The sequence below is a fragment of the Rhodnius prolixus genome, unplaced genomic scaffold (assembly GCF_049639745.1).
Source record: "Rhodnius prolixus isolate KJV_2025 unplaced genomic scaffold, Rpr scaffold_6, whole genome shotgun sequence".
Taxonomy (NCBI): domain Eukaryota; kingdom Metazoa; phylum Arthropoda; class Insecta; order Hemiptera; family Reduviidae; genus Rhodnius; species Rhodnius prolixus.
This window is the reverse complement of record NW_027411634.1, coordinates 27347807-27364788: the sequence shown is the minus strand read 5'-3', so window position 1 is coordinate 27364788 and position 16982 is coordinate 27347807. Positions and strand designations below refer to the sequence as shown.

The 16982-nt window shown below is 28.3% G+C and overlaps 2 protein-coding genes and 1 long non-coding RNA gene across 8 annotated transcripts in view; 2 read left to right on the top strand and 1 right to left on the bottom strand.

Annotated features, from left to right (window-relative positions):
• Nucleotides 1-3968, top strand: part of LOC141460117 (phenoloxidase-activating factor 2-like) — a 32627-nt gene extending 28659 nt beyond the window's left edge. For both annotated transcript variants that reach the window (XM_074139804.1, XM_074139805.1), the window contains 3 exons: nt 668-831; nt 3341-3558; nt 3640-3968. In XM_074139804.1, coding sequence (XP_073995905.1) covers nt 668-831; nt 3341-3532 — 356 coding nt within the window. In that variant the 3' untranslated portion in view covers nt 3533-3558; nt 3640-3968. The remainder of the gene's footprint in view (nt 1-667; nt 832-3340; nt 3559-3639) is intronic.
• On the bottom strand, nt 667-5149 carry LOC141460122 (uncharacterized). 3 transcript variants are annotated; one of them, XR_012461742.1, is made up of 4 exons: nt 4997-5149; nt 3091-3216; nt 2664-3016; nt 667-2550 (listed from the first exon to the last, which is right to left on the bottom strand). It is a non-coding gene; the product is annotated as an uncharacterized lncRNA (long non-coding RNA). The 3 variants fall into 3 exon arrangements; XR_012461743.1 differs by having other exon boundaries at nt 2664-3012; XR_012461741.1 differs by having other exon boundaries at nt 2664-2997.
• Nucleotides 5150-5183: 34 nt separating this feature from the next.
• The window catches only part of LOC141460113 (AT-rich interactive domain-containing protein 5B-like), a 207283-nt gene continuing 195484 nt past the window's right edge, over nt 5184-16982 (top strand). Inside the window, exon 1 of one of the 3 annotated variants that reach the window (XM_074139786.1) lies at nt 5184-5889. In XM_074139786.1, the coding sequence (XP_073995887.1) occupies nt 5620-5889 (270 nt within the window). In that variant the 5' untranslated portion in view covers nt 5184-5619. Of the gene's footprint in view, nt 5890-10310; nt 10546-16982 lie in introns of those variants that run through there. The other 2 variants (XM_074139787.1, XM_074139789.1) reach the window with 2 other exon arrangements.

The window sequence follows — 16982 nt, the reverse complement described above, 5'->3', positions numbered from 1 at the left end:
TTGTAGAAAATCACAAAGCATGATCAGGGTTTTTCTTAAAACAAACACACAAAAAAACTTTTAAGGTTGTCATAAATATTTTTTAAGCAATATGGTGGACGATAAAAGTGTCTATTTTCTCATAAGTATTGAAGCTAAACAATTTTTCATATTAGATACTTTTTATGAGCACACATAATGCCAGAAAAGGCCTTAAAATCTGTCTCTGATTTCGAGGTCGTCTTTTTAGGTGTAAAAAAAAAATGCTTATTATGTGCTTACTCGTAATAGCATGGTAGAAAACATTCATAAAGAAAACATAATAACATTTGTCATTTTTGTCCATAAATTAATAGAATGCAAGCCTCTGACAAAACTGGTTTTACTACTTCTCACCAATTTCTAACATTTGGGCAAATCCTTTCATTTATTTTTAGATTGTTCTGAAAACAGTTATCTTTAACAAGTGTACAAAATTGTCTCTCATGTTAAAGTTATAATTAATAAGTAGATTTAGTTGCTTTAGAGTTTCCTCTTTAATCTTTAAATCGTATTTTTATGGTTTGTATTATTTTTAAAATTGTGCTTATCGCTGGCGACTTTTTTATAATACTATAAAGAATTGTAATTTTATCCTTAATTTAAAACCTTTTAAATTTTTAATGAACAAAAGTATACCTATTTACAGGTAAAGAAGGACATTATCAGGTCATTCTGAAAAGAGTAGATTTACCAATGGTGCCTAGAGATAAATGTGAGGCCGAATTAAGGAAGACACGATTAGGACCTTACTTTAGATTACATGATAGTTTTGTGTGCGCCGGCGGTGTAGTAGGCAAAGATACATGCAAGGTATGTTTTAATACTTTAGTAATTTAAATTCAGTATCAAAATATAAAGTTTTTTTCAGTTATTATCTTAGCAGGGAATGAGCAAGATTAAATCAAAATTTCACTGAAGTTATTTCGGTAAGGAAAAAATAAGCTTAATAATGCTTCTTTAAAAGCAAATCTTCAAAAAAAAAAAAAATGCTTATTTTATTTTTATTTCCTGGTATTTTTATAAAAGAAGCACCGATATCTCACAATATTTTTTCGTTAGTGATTGGTTTCCAGACACTTGAGTATCTCAGTGAGTTCAAAGCATTTAGAGCCCATCCGTTGTGTTGTTCCATGTGTAGGATTTGGATTTGAAGGAATTGAAATGAGTTGGATATGTAATTAACATAACCTTGAAAGATAACTCTATTTTATTTTTATTTATTTAACGAAGTAATAGTGATAATAATAAAATCTTGTAAAAAAAAGAGTAACAAGGCGCACATCGACATACCACTTTTATCGTGCGAACGCTCATCGCTCAGCTATTAATTACCATTAATAACTATTAACGTAAATAAAACGTTTATTAAGATACTGGTAGAATTCAAAAAGTTTAAATAATTTCTTAAAAATTATTATTAATAAACATGTAATCCGATTACACTTAATTTCAAAAGACACTGAACATTATAACCTCCAAAAAAGTTAATAGCAGCTAAAAATTCGCTGAATCACAAGCTCAATACGAAAAACTGTCTCAATCAGAGCTTCACCCTGCCGCGACCAGTTCCTTGAATCATAATATGCAGAATTTCATTAGTTTCTTTTAGTTGCAAGAACGGTAATGATCTTTATACCATACCACTCGCGTTTCAATATGCGCTTTGATTAATTTTTACAAATTGCATCAAATTGGTAATTAACAGGCAAAATATTAGACCAAGTTGTAGATGAAAGAACGTCAGGAAAGCCCTCAAAGAAATTCTTTTAAGAAAAAAATATTTTTGGAAACCAACATCTAAAGATAATTTTAGTTTTCAGTTTGATAATTGCATCCATTGTTTCGCATAGCTAGCGAAAAGGGGGGGTTTTCAAGGGAGAAAAAAATAATCTACATTTAAATTGGCCTGCTAAATTTTTTAACCTAAACTTTAAACAAAAAATCTAGGGACAACTTGAATAAGTCATTTTTATTGTAGTAAACTAAACTTTCTCAACAAAATATTTGTTTGTAACCTTTCCAAGTCCTGTATAACCTATATTCACATCCAGAATGAATGATCAGAAGTTTTGGTGAAAAGAGGTGTCTATACTGCCATTACACCTTGTTTAGCATTTTCTTGATAGATTTCCTACTAACTTATTTTAACAAAGACAAACGTGTACTAATAAATGATAAAGTTAGGCTACAGTTTTGTCTTGGTCCTTGGTACTTATATTAACAAAGTCTGCTTTATGGTATTTAAACCATAGATGAGGAACTTATACAAATTTAATAACTATTTTTTAAAAGTTTTTATTTAAAAAAAAAAGAAATATCCTAAAGTGAAATAATATTTAGACATAAAAATGCACGAAATTTCATTAAATGTACCATCATTGTTTCATCACTTCATATTTCGTATACTTTTCATCTATTAGTTCTTCTAAGTCTATTCACAAAACTTGATTTTCTTCATTATTATTTTCCATTATTTTGTCCAAATGTTGTAAAAGTTTGTTGCAGTTATGTTGATAATTCAAACTTATTCTGAAATGAATAAATAAATAAAAAAATTATGTTTCAAACTACCAAAATTTAAATTTACCTTACCAAGATATTAAAACAAATCTATTCAAAATTTATTAAAAATGTTTAATTACTTGCTTCTTGTCCAGAGTGAGTTCTCTTTAGGACTATTTTAAATCAAATTATCAATGTAATTTCTCCATTTTCGTAAAATACATTCCTTTTTTAAAAAAATTTCGGATTTAAATTCTTAGAACGAAATATATTTATTAATTTTTTTAGAGGCACTTATGGTTTTCTAATATAAAATGCTCCTTTTTCTTTTATCAAAGAAAGCAGAATGTGATGTTAATATTTATTTAGGCCTTCTGCATTTTGGAAACTACTTATTGTTTGTAATCTAATGAAGGAATCCAAATTAAGAGTATCATTACTAGGTTTTACTCATAATATGCAGCCTTCTGAGTTCTGTAACAATTTTGACTAACTTTAAACTATGAATGAAAAAAAAATGTAATTTTCAAAATATATGGAATAAATATCGACAGAAGTGTTTTAAACCTGTTTCATCTTCATAGATATATGGTCCCAAATTTTTTTGAGAATTTCATGTTATTATTTTTTAAAGACATTGCCACAGATTTAGGTCCCAAACTTAGCGAGAATGCTCCTTCTGCTTTTTAATATCTGAAAAAAAATATAAACAAAATTATTTTTCCAATTTGGTGCCAACGATGAGATGAAACTAATCCCTCTTAGATGAATTTAAAACAATTCACAGAACTTAATGATTTTTTATTTTGTTTTTTAGGGTGATGGAGGAAGCCCTTTAGTATGTCCAATACCAGGAAGAGACTATCAATACCAGCAAGTTGGTATCGTAGCTTGGGGTATTGGATGTGGCAACGAAACTCCGGCTGTTTATGTGAATGTAGCTCAATTCAGAGATTGGATAGATAACCATATGAGAAAATTAAACTTTAAATTTGAATATAACTATTAAAAGTAAAGAGAAATTTTAATACTTTTGTGAGTATAAATAATTTAATCATTTGTATTTTAACTTCCTTTAATTTTAAAAAGTGATATTAATTTACTTAATTATTCTAGCGTTCCCAAGATCTACACTGAATAATTACTGAATTTATTTATGAATTTTGTATTGTAACATTTGTGGATTTTTTCTTTCTTTTTTGAAAGAATTGTTTTTATTAAAATTGTGATAGTCCAGATATTATTTTTATAAGATGGATAAATTCTTTTTCTGATGTAATTTAAAATAAACATTTATTTCAGATGCTTATATTTTTATGTTTTGTTGAAAAGAAATTGTAAATTATTTAAAATTAGAATCAGTTGTTTACTGAAAATGTATGTTTTTATAAAAGCTTTCTTATGATGAAAAATTAAAAATAAATAAAAAATGTTACACTTTTGTATTTATGTTAAATTAATTTAAATGTCATATTAATATCTTTCCTAAAAATTTCTTACTCCTCATTTTAACAGTAAAATGAACATCACTAATTTTACATTTTTACATTGGGCATTCTTACTTCTCGCAATATAAAATTGTCATTTTTATTTTATAAAGCAATTACATCTTTCGAGATCGATGTACTCTAGATGACAGTTGAAAGAAAGGAGACTAAAAATCGGATAATCATAAATCATCTGGGTATCGATCAATCTTATTATCTAGTAATAAGCCAGCACTTTAATATTCATTTAAATATAATTTTCAGTATCTTGGTATAACCCTGCTCAATGTAGAGAACTAAGTTTTATACGGATGAAAACAGCGACATTACGAAAAGGAGAAGTCAACAATTTCGACGGCTCTTCAAAATCTTATTTTCAGACTTGTATCATATTCTAGAGTAAAAAAAAAACAGATCACAATATGTTTTTAGACACAAGGTTTACTGCCCAAAGAGTAAGCTAACAATTTCAAGGTTCTTTAAGTAAAATACACATTTATTTGAGAACATATAGTCTTTAAAAAAGTAATAATTATTATTGTTAATTAAATGAATTATTAAAATACTTTAAAGCGGGCAGAAATATCACTGATTTTCATCTCTTACACTTATTTTAAAATAGAAATACGTAACCGCTTAAATCGTGTACTCTTTCCAATCACAAATGACATAACATACTGTTTAACAATTTTTTTAGGTAAATGAAACCAAACTGTAACTTAATAACCAGAAAATTGGTAGCAATCAAAACGGTATTATGAATGAAATCATCAGTTATTAACATTTATTACTAGAGGTGAAAAGGTAAATGGGCATCTTCATTGTATTTTTTATGTTGTTAACATTAGTGAATTGGGCATTATATCGAATGAAAGTTTATTATAGAATTCATTCGCCAGTAGGTTTCAAGTTTGGAGGTTAAAAATGGAATTTAAACTTCAAAGGCAGTAAATTCCCACGTTTATGAAAATATTAATAAAACTTACCATAATGAAGAATTTATATTAAACCTGACACTTAAGCAATGGTATAATCTAAACTAAGAGTAAACACAGTAACTTAAAAAAAAAAAGTGAAAATATGGCCATTAGAAGCAAACAGGGGACCATTTGTCCCCACTCTAGTCCGTTGTTTTGCTTCCAAAGCATTATGGGTACTGAGCAGTATCGGTGACGTCACATAATTAGAGTAAATACAAAGTGGATGTGCTAGTGGCGTGCTATTTCAGCTCTCTGATTTTTCTAATTTTTTTCGGGGTTCTAGATGGAATTTTTTAATGAAAATTTGCATAATGTTTTTTTAATATATTTCCAATGATTTTGTCAAGTTTTGGTAATTTTTTATAAATTTGTTTATGAAATATTCAATTTTTGATATTGACAGTGTGGTTTTTTTTTTTTGGTTTTTGTTTTTTTCCCACTTCTTGTATGGGCTGTTGTGTGTGCGTGCTGCTCGGCGCGCTCCCTAAGTGCGTCCAGATAATGCCGTCTCAAAAACATCATCCCCTTTAGAAGGGGTGCCCCCCACTTTTTTTGTTTTTGTTAGTGATAAAAAAGAAACCGCGAAAAAAATATTCAATTTTTTTTATAATAGTTTGTGAAAAAAAACAATGGATTTTAAATTAATCGGTGCGCCATGTGGCGAACACGGTCCATATATATTTTATAAAGCTTTAAAATATAATAAAAACGGTAAAACAAATATATTGGCGTTAAGTGAATTTTTTTTCGTTAAATTATGGACTGATTCAGATTTAATTAGTATTGGTGAATTACAATTGTTATGGGAAGATAAGAATAATGAACAAACGTTGGCAAGCCTAAGATTGTACATACTTCCTGAAAGTACTCCTGACGGACGAACTGATATGCATGGAGAGGTGAGTCATTTTCAAAAAAAAAAAAAATTATTTTTATCATAATTCAGAAAATATAATTTTTTTATTCATAACATTCTTTTAAAAAAATTAAAAACAGGAACATAAAGTACAATTAAATTTGTATAAATAAAATCACAAAAAATAAGTTTAGATTTTCTCAATGTCTTCACTTTTGCTTTTAACAAAATAAAAAGCAGACTTGTTATCCTTGAATTTCATTAAAAATAAAAAAATATATATATTTAGTGTAATAAAATTAGTTAATATTAATTAAATAAATATTAAAAATACTAATTTTTGTAAAGTTAAATTAATTTCTTAAAATTGTTATTCCTCTTTTTTTTTAAAAAAAAAACTGTTACAAATTTTTGTGAAAGTTTTTTCCCTTTTTTCTGATTACACGTAGGTAGGCGAAGTTCTGTGGAGAGGGGGAAATCTCTAAGTATGCTCAGTTAAATAGATTTAATATTACGCAAGCGTAGCCCAACGTTTATGTTGTATTATTTACAGAGACTAAATAAATTGATTATTTTATTTATATTTTTTTTATATAATTAATTATGTTCAATAAATATTTTCTGTTTTCTATAGATAAACAAAAATATATAAATTTAATTTTTTTTGTATTTTAATTTTTAAAAAATCAATATCTGCATTGCAGAGAAAATATTTTTATAATTTTTTTTAATCCTACATTTGGTTAATTAGTTTAATAATTTAAAAAAATTTAATTTTAAATGGATGTTTAATTCATTCTTTTTATTTTAGTACTACGTAATTAATTTTTTTAAATAGATAAAATATTTAATAAGAATCTGAAGATTAGAATATCATTTCAATAATAATAACATAATTAACTTAAAATTTAATTTGATAATTACTATTAATTTTAAATAAATTCCTTTATTTTCTTAATTTGTTTTATAATTTTGCTTTTATAGTTAGCCCGTGTGTGCCTTTGTATATTGACTGTTTCCTTTATTTCTTCTGTGCGCTCTCTATAGCAGCACAATAGGGACAAGAGAGAACTGTGCTGGAGATTTTGACGGCACTTTGAATTCGCGCACATTTTCCCTCCGATCTACCCAAGGGTATATATATCCCTTTGCATTGAGGGGTAATAAAGGGTTATGTATTTTATACTATATAGATTTTATGAAACAAATCTTTTTTTTTGTTTTTTTATCTTTTAGCCATATTCTATTCAATAAATAATAATGTATTATTCAGAATACATATTTGCATATATTTTTTTTGCATATAAAATGGAAAATATTAATTTTTTTTTTATATTTTATTGTTATCTCTTAATCGAAGAAAAAGTTATCCAAAATGACTAATATAGTTCGACTATTCAGTCTTACATTCTACCGTTATTTACCATCTTAATCCCGAATTGTATTAGTTCTCTGGTTTAATTATTGTAATTCTCTCATTTTTATTTAGTTTTCCTGTCATTAAATAACTTCTTCGGTATTTAATCAACAATATCTATTTAGTATACAAACTTGTTAGAATTTTTTTTTTTTATCGTGAACATTGTATTGTAGAAGGGCATTCCTTTTAGCCATATTATTATTGTTATTACTCATTTTATCCTTCGTAGAATGCATGTTTTTCTAGATTCTGTCTGGTTTCAGATTATCAAACATCATTAGAGGTTGATTTTTCAGTTTAGTTTCAAAAGAATTTGTTTACTGTTCGTAGGGTTTGACCGAAAAACAATTGAATTTAATGTCTACTGTTGTCTAGCACTGGTTATCTAACCTCAATTTCAACATATTAAAAGTGGATATTTAAATTTAATGTTTAACTTGCTATAATTTTTTAAATTAGTTGAGTTTTTATTAAACATTTTTTTTTGGAGAAAAATGATTTTTTGAGAGTTCTGTAAAAGTCTTTAGAGTTTAGTATTTGGTTTTTAGTTTTGCCCTACAATTTCGAAAAAAAAAAAATCACATCCATAAACCAATTATTATTTCTATTATAACTCATTTTTTTGACTCATGGGACCCCCCAAATCGCATATTTCCAGTTTTAATACACTATGGAATATTTGAAAAGGTCACAATACTTTTTCTAATTGAAAGTATAGATTAGAGAAAGTAAAAAATTTGTAAATTGAAGCGAAATTTATTTTCAAACAATTTTTTTCATTCGCCATTTTCACTTTATTTAGGAATTTTATTTTTGATTAGATTATATTATCATTAATGAGTGCGCATGTGCAGAATATTCCATTTTGTTTTTCAATCAAACAATTCAAAAATTAATTTATTTTTTGCTTTGTTTTTCTTTTTGTTTCTGTTTTTAAAAAAAAAAAACCCCTAGGGAAAAATCAATTAACTTTATTCAAATGTAAATTTAATAAGGTTCAATAATAAACAAATTGAAATTGATTCTTCTCAGAAGTAGGGAATTTTGTATTAAATGATTTTCTAAAGTTCTTGAAAACATAATAATTGCTGGGGTCTGTAACTGGTGAACGCTAAAATAAGACGCCACCAAACTTAGGCCATAGATTGCATTCTCGTTCCTTGTCCCGCTCGCCCGCCGTTACCGACCCTACGTTTCTTTTTTTTTATTTATTTTACTTTTTATTTTTTCTTTTCAAATCTACTCTTAAATTTCATTTTACTTTTTCTCCCCTTCGGTCTACTGAATTTATTTTATTTGAAAGAAATGTTTAAACTATTTATTTTGTATTTGTATAAAATAACACGCTAAAGAGGGGAGGTCTTTTTAATGATTGCATTTTGTTATCTTAATAAAAAAAATAAAAAATGGCTGATGAAATATTGCTCTCAAATAAAGAAATATATTACTAAATTAAGGAAATGTTCACTAATTTATAATCTCATTGCTCCTTCAAAAATTAAAATTACAATAACTTTTGATTACAGAAAAAATCATGATGAGTCATGCACCGATTTTGTTTTTGTGTCTAAGAGTAAGCCGAAAAATTGATGACTTAAGTTCGAAAAATTAACCCTACCTCATTTCTTAGACACTTTAATCTTTTCACCCAACATTACCATTAATTCTGAATTTTACTGAAACAAATCTGAAGTGACCATTCGGACAAATTTCTATTATCTCAGTTGATGTTATTTTTTTTTTAAAGGTACAATTTTCCGAAAAAGTTGTTTTTCTTTTATTTTGGAATTTTTGCTACATATTTAATTTGTAATTAGTACATCTTCAGCACTGAAATGAGACTTCGTAATGTCTACATTATTAAAATCGTGAAAAATATTTTAGTATTAGAGGAGAAAGTGTGACCAATCAACAACCGTTCTCCCCACTATCGATATCTGCACGAATTTCGTGAAGAATTAAAATAAAAAAAGTTTAGTTTTTATTATTTTATTTTTTTGGTTCTTAAATGAAAACCACAGTTCAAGTTATATGTATAGTTAAAACAGTTTACGGTTCTGTGATCTTAAATTTGCAATAATTAGAGGATATATCTCTTGGGAAGAGAAAATCCAAGGGTCAGCAGCTGGATTCGAACCCGGGACCTCCGCGTGAGAATCCAATATGCTAACTGCATAGCTGATCCTCTCCCTTTTTACCCTATTTTATTAAAAACTTTTATTCTTGAAAAAACATTGATAGGAAATTAGAAGAATCTGTAGTTTCAGGTGTTAGTAAGCGAGTTTATTATAGTTTGTTCAGTCTATTCCGGAAATCATAAATAAATCAGATCAGTGGTTAGCGGATTGGTTTCTAAGCTGATATTTCATGTATGGGCTCTTAGATTTTCTCTTCCGAAAAGCTTCTTACAACTCACGTGACGGACAATGTTGTCTTTTTATATAAATAAAAAAGAATAATAGTATAAATTTATAAAACTCTGCAGTTCTTAAATAAGAATATAAAAAACATATGTATATAAATAATGTACTCCTTTAAAATATCTCTTCTGGAGCAGGCAAGAAATTGTTATTTCTCTTACCTTATTTTTTAGTTTAAAAAATTCCAAACAAGATGCATAAATTAAAAAACTCAACTGAGAACAATCCAACATTAAAGTCTGAGCACATGGTATAATGTCTATTAATGGGCGAGTCTAAAAAAAACAAAAAAAAAAACGAACCTTCTAGAAACTTCTTACAAAATCATTAAAGGAATAAATAATTTCAACTGAAACTCAAACGCCCCAAAAATCTAAAAGTTATCAAAACAGGACTAACTAATAAAAACGAAAAAGGCACTTCATTTATAAAGATAACCTTAACTGGAATAACAAGAAAGAGCTGTCACCAAAGTAAGTACTAATTCTTCAAGCCACTGCTAAATTAATTTTGTTGTTGTTAGTTACTAACTTAAATAAAGTAATACCTTGATATTGCAAAACTAAGTTGGTCACACTGTTAAATATGTCTTCTAATCTACGAAGAAACAGTTGATCAGTTGGCGGATTCCATATTGTTTTAGTTCGTCTTAATTTTTTTTTTTTTCGGTTAGTTTGCAGTATATTGTGACAATGACTTCAAGTATAAATTGTGTTTTGTGATTTAAGTTATTCTTAGTGCTTGATATTCAATTAATTGCATGTAAAATTGTTGAATTGTTAAATAAGTTTAAATGGGAATTTCACTGCTTGACCTACAGTGAACAGAGGTCCATCAAGAGAACCTTACTTCTTAAAAGGTAGAAAAATTTCATTTTAAGAAGGTAGAACTTTATTAATAATAGATATAATTGTTCACAAATGAATTTATAGTATTTAGTACTTGGTATTTCATTACTAATCAGATTTATCACAAATGAGTTATGTGGCAATGGTTTTACTGGCTATTTCTGAATTCATAATCGCTGGATTCGTTTCAGTCTTTTTTTGTTTTATCTTACATAGTTAATATCTTTTAATGTTGTCTAGTACTATTAGTAATTAATAATTTCTTTTATTGCTGTTTATACTGTTTCAATTTATTTCATTTATACTGTTAAGATAACGATCTAGTTTCTCTTAATTTCCCCCAGGAGCGCTGCAGTTTAGTTCTTTTGTAGCTAATCACAAAATTATTGTTCAAACCTCATTTTCTCAAAAGTTATTGTTTATATCTTAAAATTTGTGTCCGAGAAAAATAACTCTAATTTGACATATGGTTAATTTGGCAAAAAATACATTTCCGGCTACTTGCCGGAACTTAGAGTTTTGCAGAAATTAGTTTGCATCCATGAAAGCTTAATATTTCCATACAAAATTTCTGATTCTAAAATCTGCACGAGAGCGTAATTCTTAGGTAGGTTTAAGATAAGTAGAACGTTATCCACTTAACGAAGATAAATGAAGCGTTTAATATCTTACTCCTCTCTCTCCTGTTAAGTTTAATCAGCTGCGTTAATAATGGCTACCATGATTCTCCTTTTTGTTAGACACCTACTTAAAAATGTGAACTCAACTAAATAATTTCTTGATTTATTCGTAACATCGTTCTTATTGACGGCAACACTTGTGCAATCCTGTCCTACGGAACAGTGCTAATTCTTCAGTTTACATTTATTATATTGGCTCATTTTCATACTCATCAAAAGAATAACTATAACCAGAAGCAGTTTGAAACCTTCTCAGTTTTCTTACTCTAGTGTAAACAGTTGAATGATTACAAAGGGTAGAGTATAGTAACAATTAAATAAGTTTAATTAATGCTTACTTTACCATGTTGAACTTTTCTCTCCAACATGATGGAGCATTCTTTGAATGAAGTGATAGTTATCCTATTGTGATATCTCTTCCCAGGTTTTGCTAAAGATGGCGACACAGCTCCGCAAGTTGTTGTTCACTGATTGAAAGTAACATTTTATGATCTGACCCACCAAATCTCGCATTTAAATGTACCGATTAGCTTTGAATCTGCCTTCGTTAAAGACTCGATATCACACGTGGTTTCATTCGTTGACTCTCTTTAGCCAGGATGTCTTATGAAGTTGTGACAGTGGCCTCTCTCCTCGTGTGAACCAACAATCGACGCTACTCCATGGTAATTCGCAAGACTTTCTTTGACTTGGAAGTCATTTAATGCAATGATCTTTGCATTGAATACTTTTTATGTTTATGTTTTTAGGTATTCCTAACCGGTATCATCAGAGTTTGATTACTTTGACTTTATCTATGTTTCCGTCTCACAATAAATTTGATGGCTGAGTGACTGAGGGAGGTTACATGACGTGTGGATCTGTTATATGCTAATAAACAGTAAAAACATTTTCGTAAAAATAATAAAAAAAAGAGATTAATGAAATCTAGTACATGCTTAAGGGTTTCTGTTTTGTGCATGAGTAATATTTTAAAAGAAATACTTTAAATAGTAGAGTATATTCAACTTGCTCTTTTTTTCTTCGAAAGAATTTAACACTTCCAAAACCAAGATATTCGATACTTTTCTCAAGACTTCTATCTCCAAATTCAAAGCATAGAAAAATAAATTGATCCAATTGCATAATTCTTCCATAGGAGAGATACCTATGTGTTTATAGTTGCCCTTTTAAAGTCGGTTAACTGCCCTTATGCTGTTATCTGGCAGTTCTTGGCATAGCAGAAGTTTAATCCAAGGATGAGCAACACGCGGCCCGCCAAGCATTTCTAAAATTGAATTTATTTTATCGTCTTTCTCCCATCAATATATTGTTATAAAATTAATTATAATAAAATGGTAGTACATACTAAACCGAAATATTTTTTTATGGCGAGTTACTTGTCGACGACGTATTTAAACATGCAATACGAACGCGCCGCTTCTGCGCGATTTTTTTGTGACGAGATACACACTTGTCGGTGGCTTGTTCAAACATGCAATACGGACGCGATGCGTTTCGTACGAAGTTTCGTAAATTATTAATAAGAGTTAATCTATGTGCGGCCCGCCAAAAAAAATTTAAATTTAAATTGGCCCATTGATTAAAAAGGTTGCTCACCCCTGGTTTAATCCATTATTCTTTCAGAATAATTCTGGACTGAGACTGATTATTTTATTAAATAAAATATTAAACGAAAGCATGATTTGTTTACAATGAATTTTAAAGAATCGACTTGTTAACCAACATAAATTGTTTACAATAAACATCTTTAATATTATGGCCATTTTATTCTTCTAAAATAAATTTATTAGGTTAATGTAAATAAGCAGTGATATTTTCAAGTATATTAACTTTTCTTTTTGCTGGATCATTAAAAATATTTAATAAATTTGTAGAGAAAGGAATAGTTAAATTTAAATCATTCAGCTGTGCTTATTATATTTGTTTTTGTTGGTAAGATTTTAGTATTTTGGTAAAAGAGGTAAGTGGGCAGTTTATAAAGCTTACCTTCTATATAATAACATTGTATCCATGACATTCACTCTCTCTACACACACGCGCGCAAAACAGTGCGAGTGTGGTGGTTAGATGTTTTCAGCACGGTTAGTTGTTTGGTTCTCCTGTGATGTTTATTGTTGCCCGTAATATATTAAATCTCATGAAATATGTACAAATAACTCTTGCCACTGTTATAAAGCCTGTTATATTCTTTTTCTGCTCTTCTTAACTTCTGAACATCTCTCTAGCAGTTTTTATACTTCTTTACACTTGAGCATTCGGCACCATCACTATTACTAGCATGTCGTTCTCCTAGACGTTTCATTAATTTTATAATGGACATATTTTTCTACTTGTAATATTTTGTTTTCCTTTGCAATCGTTAAATAGTAAGCCTGTTATTATGAATTTAGTGAAAAAAGTCAAATTTCAATCAGTAGAAATTTAAAAAACACTAGTTTATATGTTCCTAATGACCAAGTTTAATTTTTAGATTAATCGATTACCCGTAATGTATTAAATCTCATGAAACATGTACAAATAACTCTTGCTACTGTTATAAAGCCTGTTATATTCCCTACTCTTAATTACGTTTCATTAATAGAAAACTTTTCAAGAAAAGTTTAATAAATTAATTAAATTTTTGGATTAATTTTAGATGGAGTAGTTTATAAATTCTTTTTTAATAATTTCAAATTTTTGTTTACAATTTTAGATTAGCAAAACCAGTTTTATTCGAAATATTATTCGACAGTTTGAGAATCCCAGTTTGTAACCCAGAAATACCTTCTTACATCCTAGCCAATAATAACACAATATTGTGAAACTTCACTGGATAGTAAAGTATATTTTCTGAAATCAAATAAATTTAGAAAACTAACAGTTTGTTGGAAACCAGTTAGTAACAAGGTTATTTCTCATTGCCAGTAACAATTTCAAGTACGATATAAATAAACAATCTGTTAAAAAAAAAAAAGAATTTTTTTTAGTCTTTTTTATTTTGTTTATAAATTTTTACATTTTTTTTAAACTTAGAGTTAATCCAATATTCTATTATCTAGCCTAGTCTTCAGCGGGTAGCCATTTTGATGCTCGCTATGCTCGTGTGGGCTACTAGACGAGGAAGGAAAAACATTTCTTCTGTCTTGTGTGCAACATTAAATTTTTTTTTCTACAATCATTTTAATAATTTAGGAGATAAACTCTAAACTTAGACGGAAAGTATAACCGTAGGAGGTTATATATAAGTAGGTTATTGAATTTAAGAAAACTGTATTAACTTAGGATTTAGAATTGTAAAAATTGAGAAACAAATTTAAAATTACGTTTTTATATTAGTTATAATTAAGTTACATTTAAATTAAATAATTATTTATTTTTATTTTGTACATTTATTTGCGATATTGTGTTTATGACTGGAATTATTAGCTAATTTTGAAGAAGAGTAATAAGTTTTAATTTAGATAACTTTTAGTTTTCTGCAATTGATTTAATGTCGGAAGTATTTACAGAAAAATCTCTATCTTGTGAAATTAGACCTTAACTACTTAGACCAGTTTTTGGGAGTTTAATATTAATTTTTAATATACTGAAAGTTTAATATTATTGGTTGAAAATGAGGTTTCGTCTGAATTGTTGGATAATATCACTGATTTCATTCTGTGAAGCATGCATGTTATTAAATTGAGTCTAACGAATGAGTAAGTTTAATACGAGCGGAAACATAGTTAAAGTCAATTTCTTTACACCAGATGGATCAGTCAACCGCTGATGATGGATGGAAGTCCGAAGCCGGTCAAGGATAACAAAAAAAATCCGCTACCGACAAATAAGGAGACTTTTTTACGGCTCTGGATTTTATGTGGAATATTCCGTGGAACTGAAATTTTACTTTGTAATACTTTTCTTACGTTGTTAAATAAATAAAAAAAAATCGTGAGTCATTTTCGAGAAAATTGCAAGAAATGAATTAATTTTAATTTAAAAGTTGTTAATTTAATAATTAATTAAACTTAAACTAATTTAATTAAATTGATTTTAATTTAATTTTCACTAAACTAGATAACAGTTAATTTATCTCAAAATTAATTAATTAGGTCCCTTGGCGAAATCTAAACGAATTTGAACTAAACGCCTAGTTTATTTTAAATGATTATTTTGGCCCATCTTCGTAGAATCTATGCTGCTCCACATACTACTCACACATAAACACAGAACAGTAACCGATTGGTCAAAATATTTTTTTGGGGGGGATTACTCAGAATTTGTGAAAAATCGTGTCTAACTTCATTAATATAAACTTATTAATCACTGTGAGAAAATTAACTTCAATAACTTAGAATTTACTTGAGACACATCAGTCGAGCTACAAGAAAATAAAAAAATATTCTCTAGATTAGAAATATAATTAGAATTTCATCTGTAAATAGAATTAAATAGACTAGAGTGAGAGGCATGAACAACGCTAGCTTTGTCACTAATTGTATTAATGTTAAAATAACATTGCGCCCCTTCTCATGAGGAAAATATTTAATATAAAATTGAATTTCACCAGTTTGTATTAATTTAATTAAATACAACAAAAATTCTTCATAATAGACTTGTTGTCTATTAAAGGTATTATTAATTTTTTTTTGTCGAGTATAAAAGTTTTATTTTTAATTTAGCCGTTTGTTTACCATTTGGGTCATCTATTTATTAGTTTTAAATATTCGTTTAAATTGTTTGAATTAACTTTCTTTTTGAAGAAAACAACTTTTGAAATGTCAAAAATTATTTTAAATTCCATGAGGAGGAAGTGATCTTTTTTTTTTGTCATCAAGTACTGTCATCAAAATCTATTTCCTTCTGATATTTGGAGAAAGTCCGTTTTTCTTTAAATGAAATCAAACTTTAGGTCAATAACATAGTAGCGTTTCAGTTGTGTCAGGCAATTTGTGTGGTTTTAATATCTAGGATTTTTTTCATTGATATGATCCAAATTTTCTTTTGCAATAAAAGAATAATGCCAATTTCAGCCATGAGGTTGGTGTATCTTCCGTTCTGTCTGTCTATGAACTTATATGAAGATGAGTCGAAAGCTTAGCAAAAATAAATGATCATGACTGAAATTGGCATTATTCTTACTTCTGGATTAATGAATCCTGGCACCAAAATCAATTAACTATAATGGTAATAATGTTAGTTGTTAATAGAGAAGGGATTTGCTGAGTTGTTAGCGTATTCTGGATTCCCACGAGGTGATCCCGGGTTCGAATCCACATTTTTCTCTCCCTAGGAGCTTCTTACAGCTGAATGTCTCGGAATAAAAAAAAATGAACTGTTGTTAAGGCTTTCCAATAAGTGAATTCTTGACCTACACAAAGCTGGTTCATTGTCACATTATGAATTAACCTAGAAAATCAAAGTTATTGAGTACATCATTTGAATTTTAATTTCAGTTAACTGCTAACGCCACTACAACTTCTCGTAATCATTTTTTAATGTTCAGATTCTTATTTCCAGCGCATAGCTTTTCATGCTGCTACTCCATTTCTTTGAAATCCTTTGTAGCATTATGGTTGTTCCCTTATATTTGGGTCCACTACCAACATCCTAGGTGTAAAGTCCCAGATGCTGCAAACTCCATAATATCTTTCTTCCATCCTAATCCTAGTGAAGATATTTTCCTTTCAAATTTAATTCTAGATATTCCTGCAACATGTCTAAAACGTCTTGACCCTGCGACCCTCTGCCGCAATATTGATCAAATAGGCCAGTCACGTTTTATTTTTATTGTGTAAAAATCT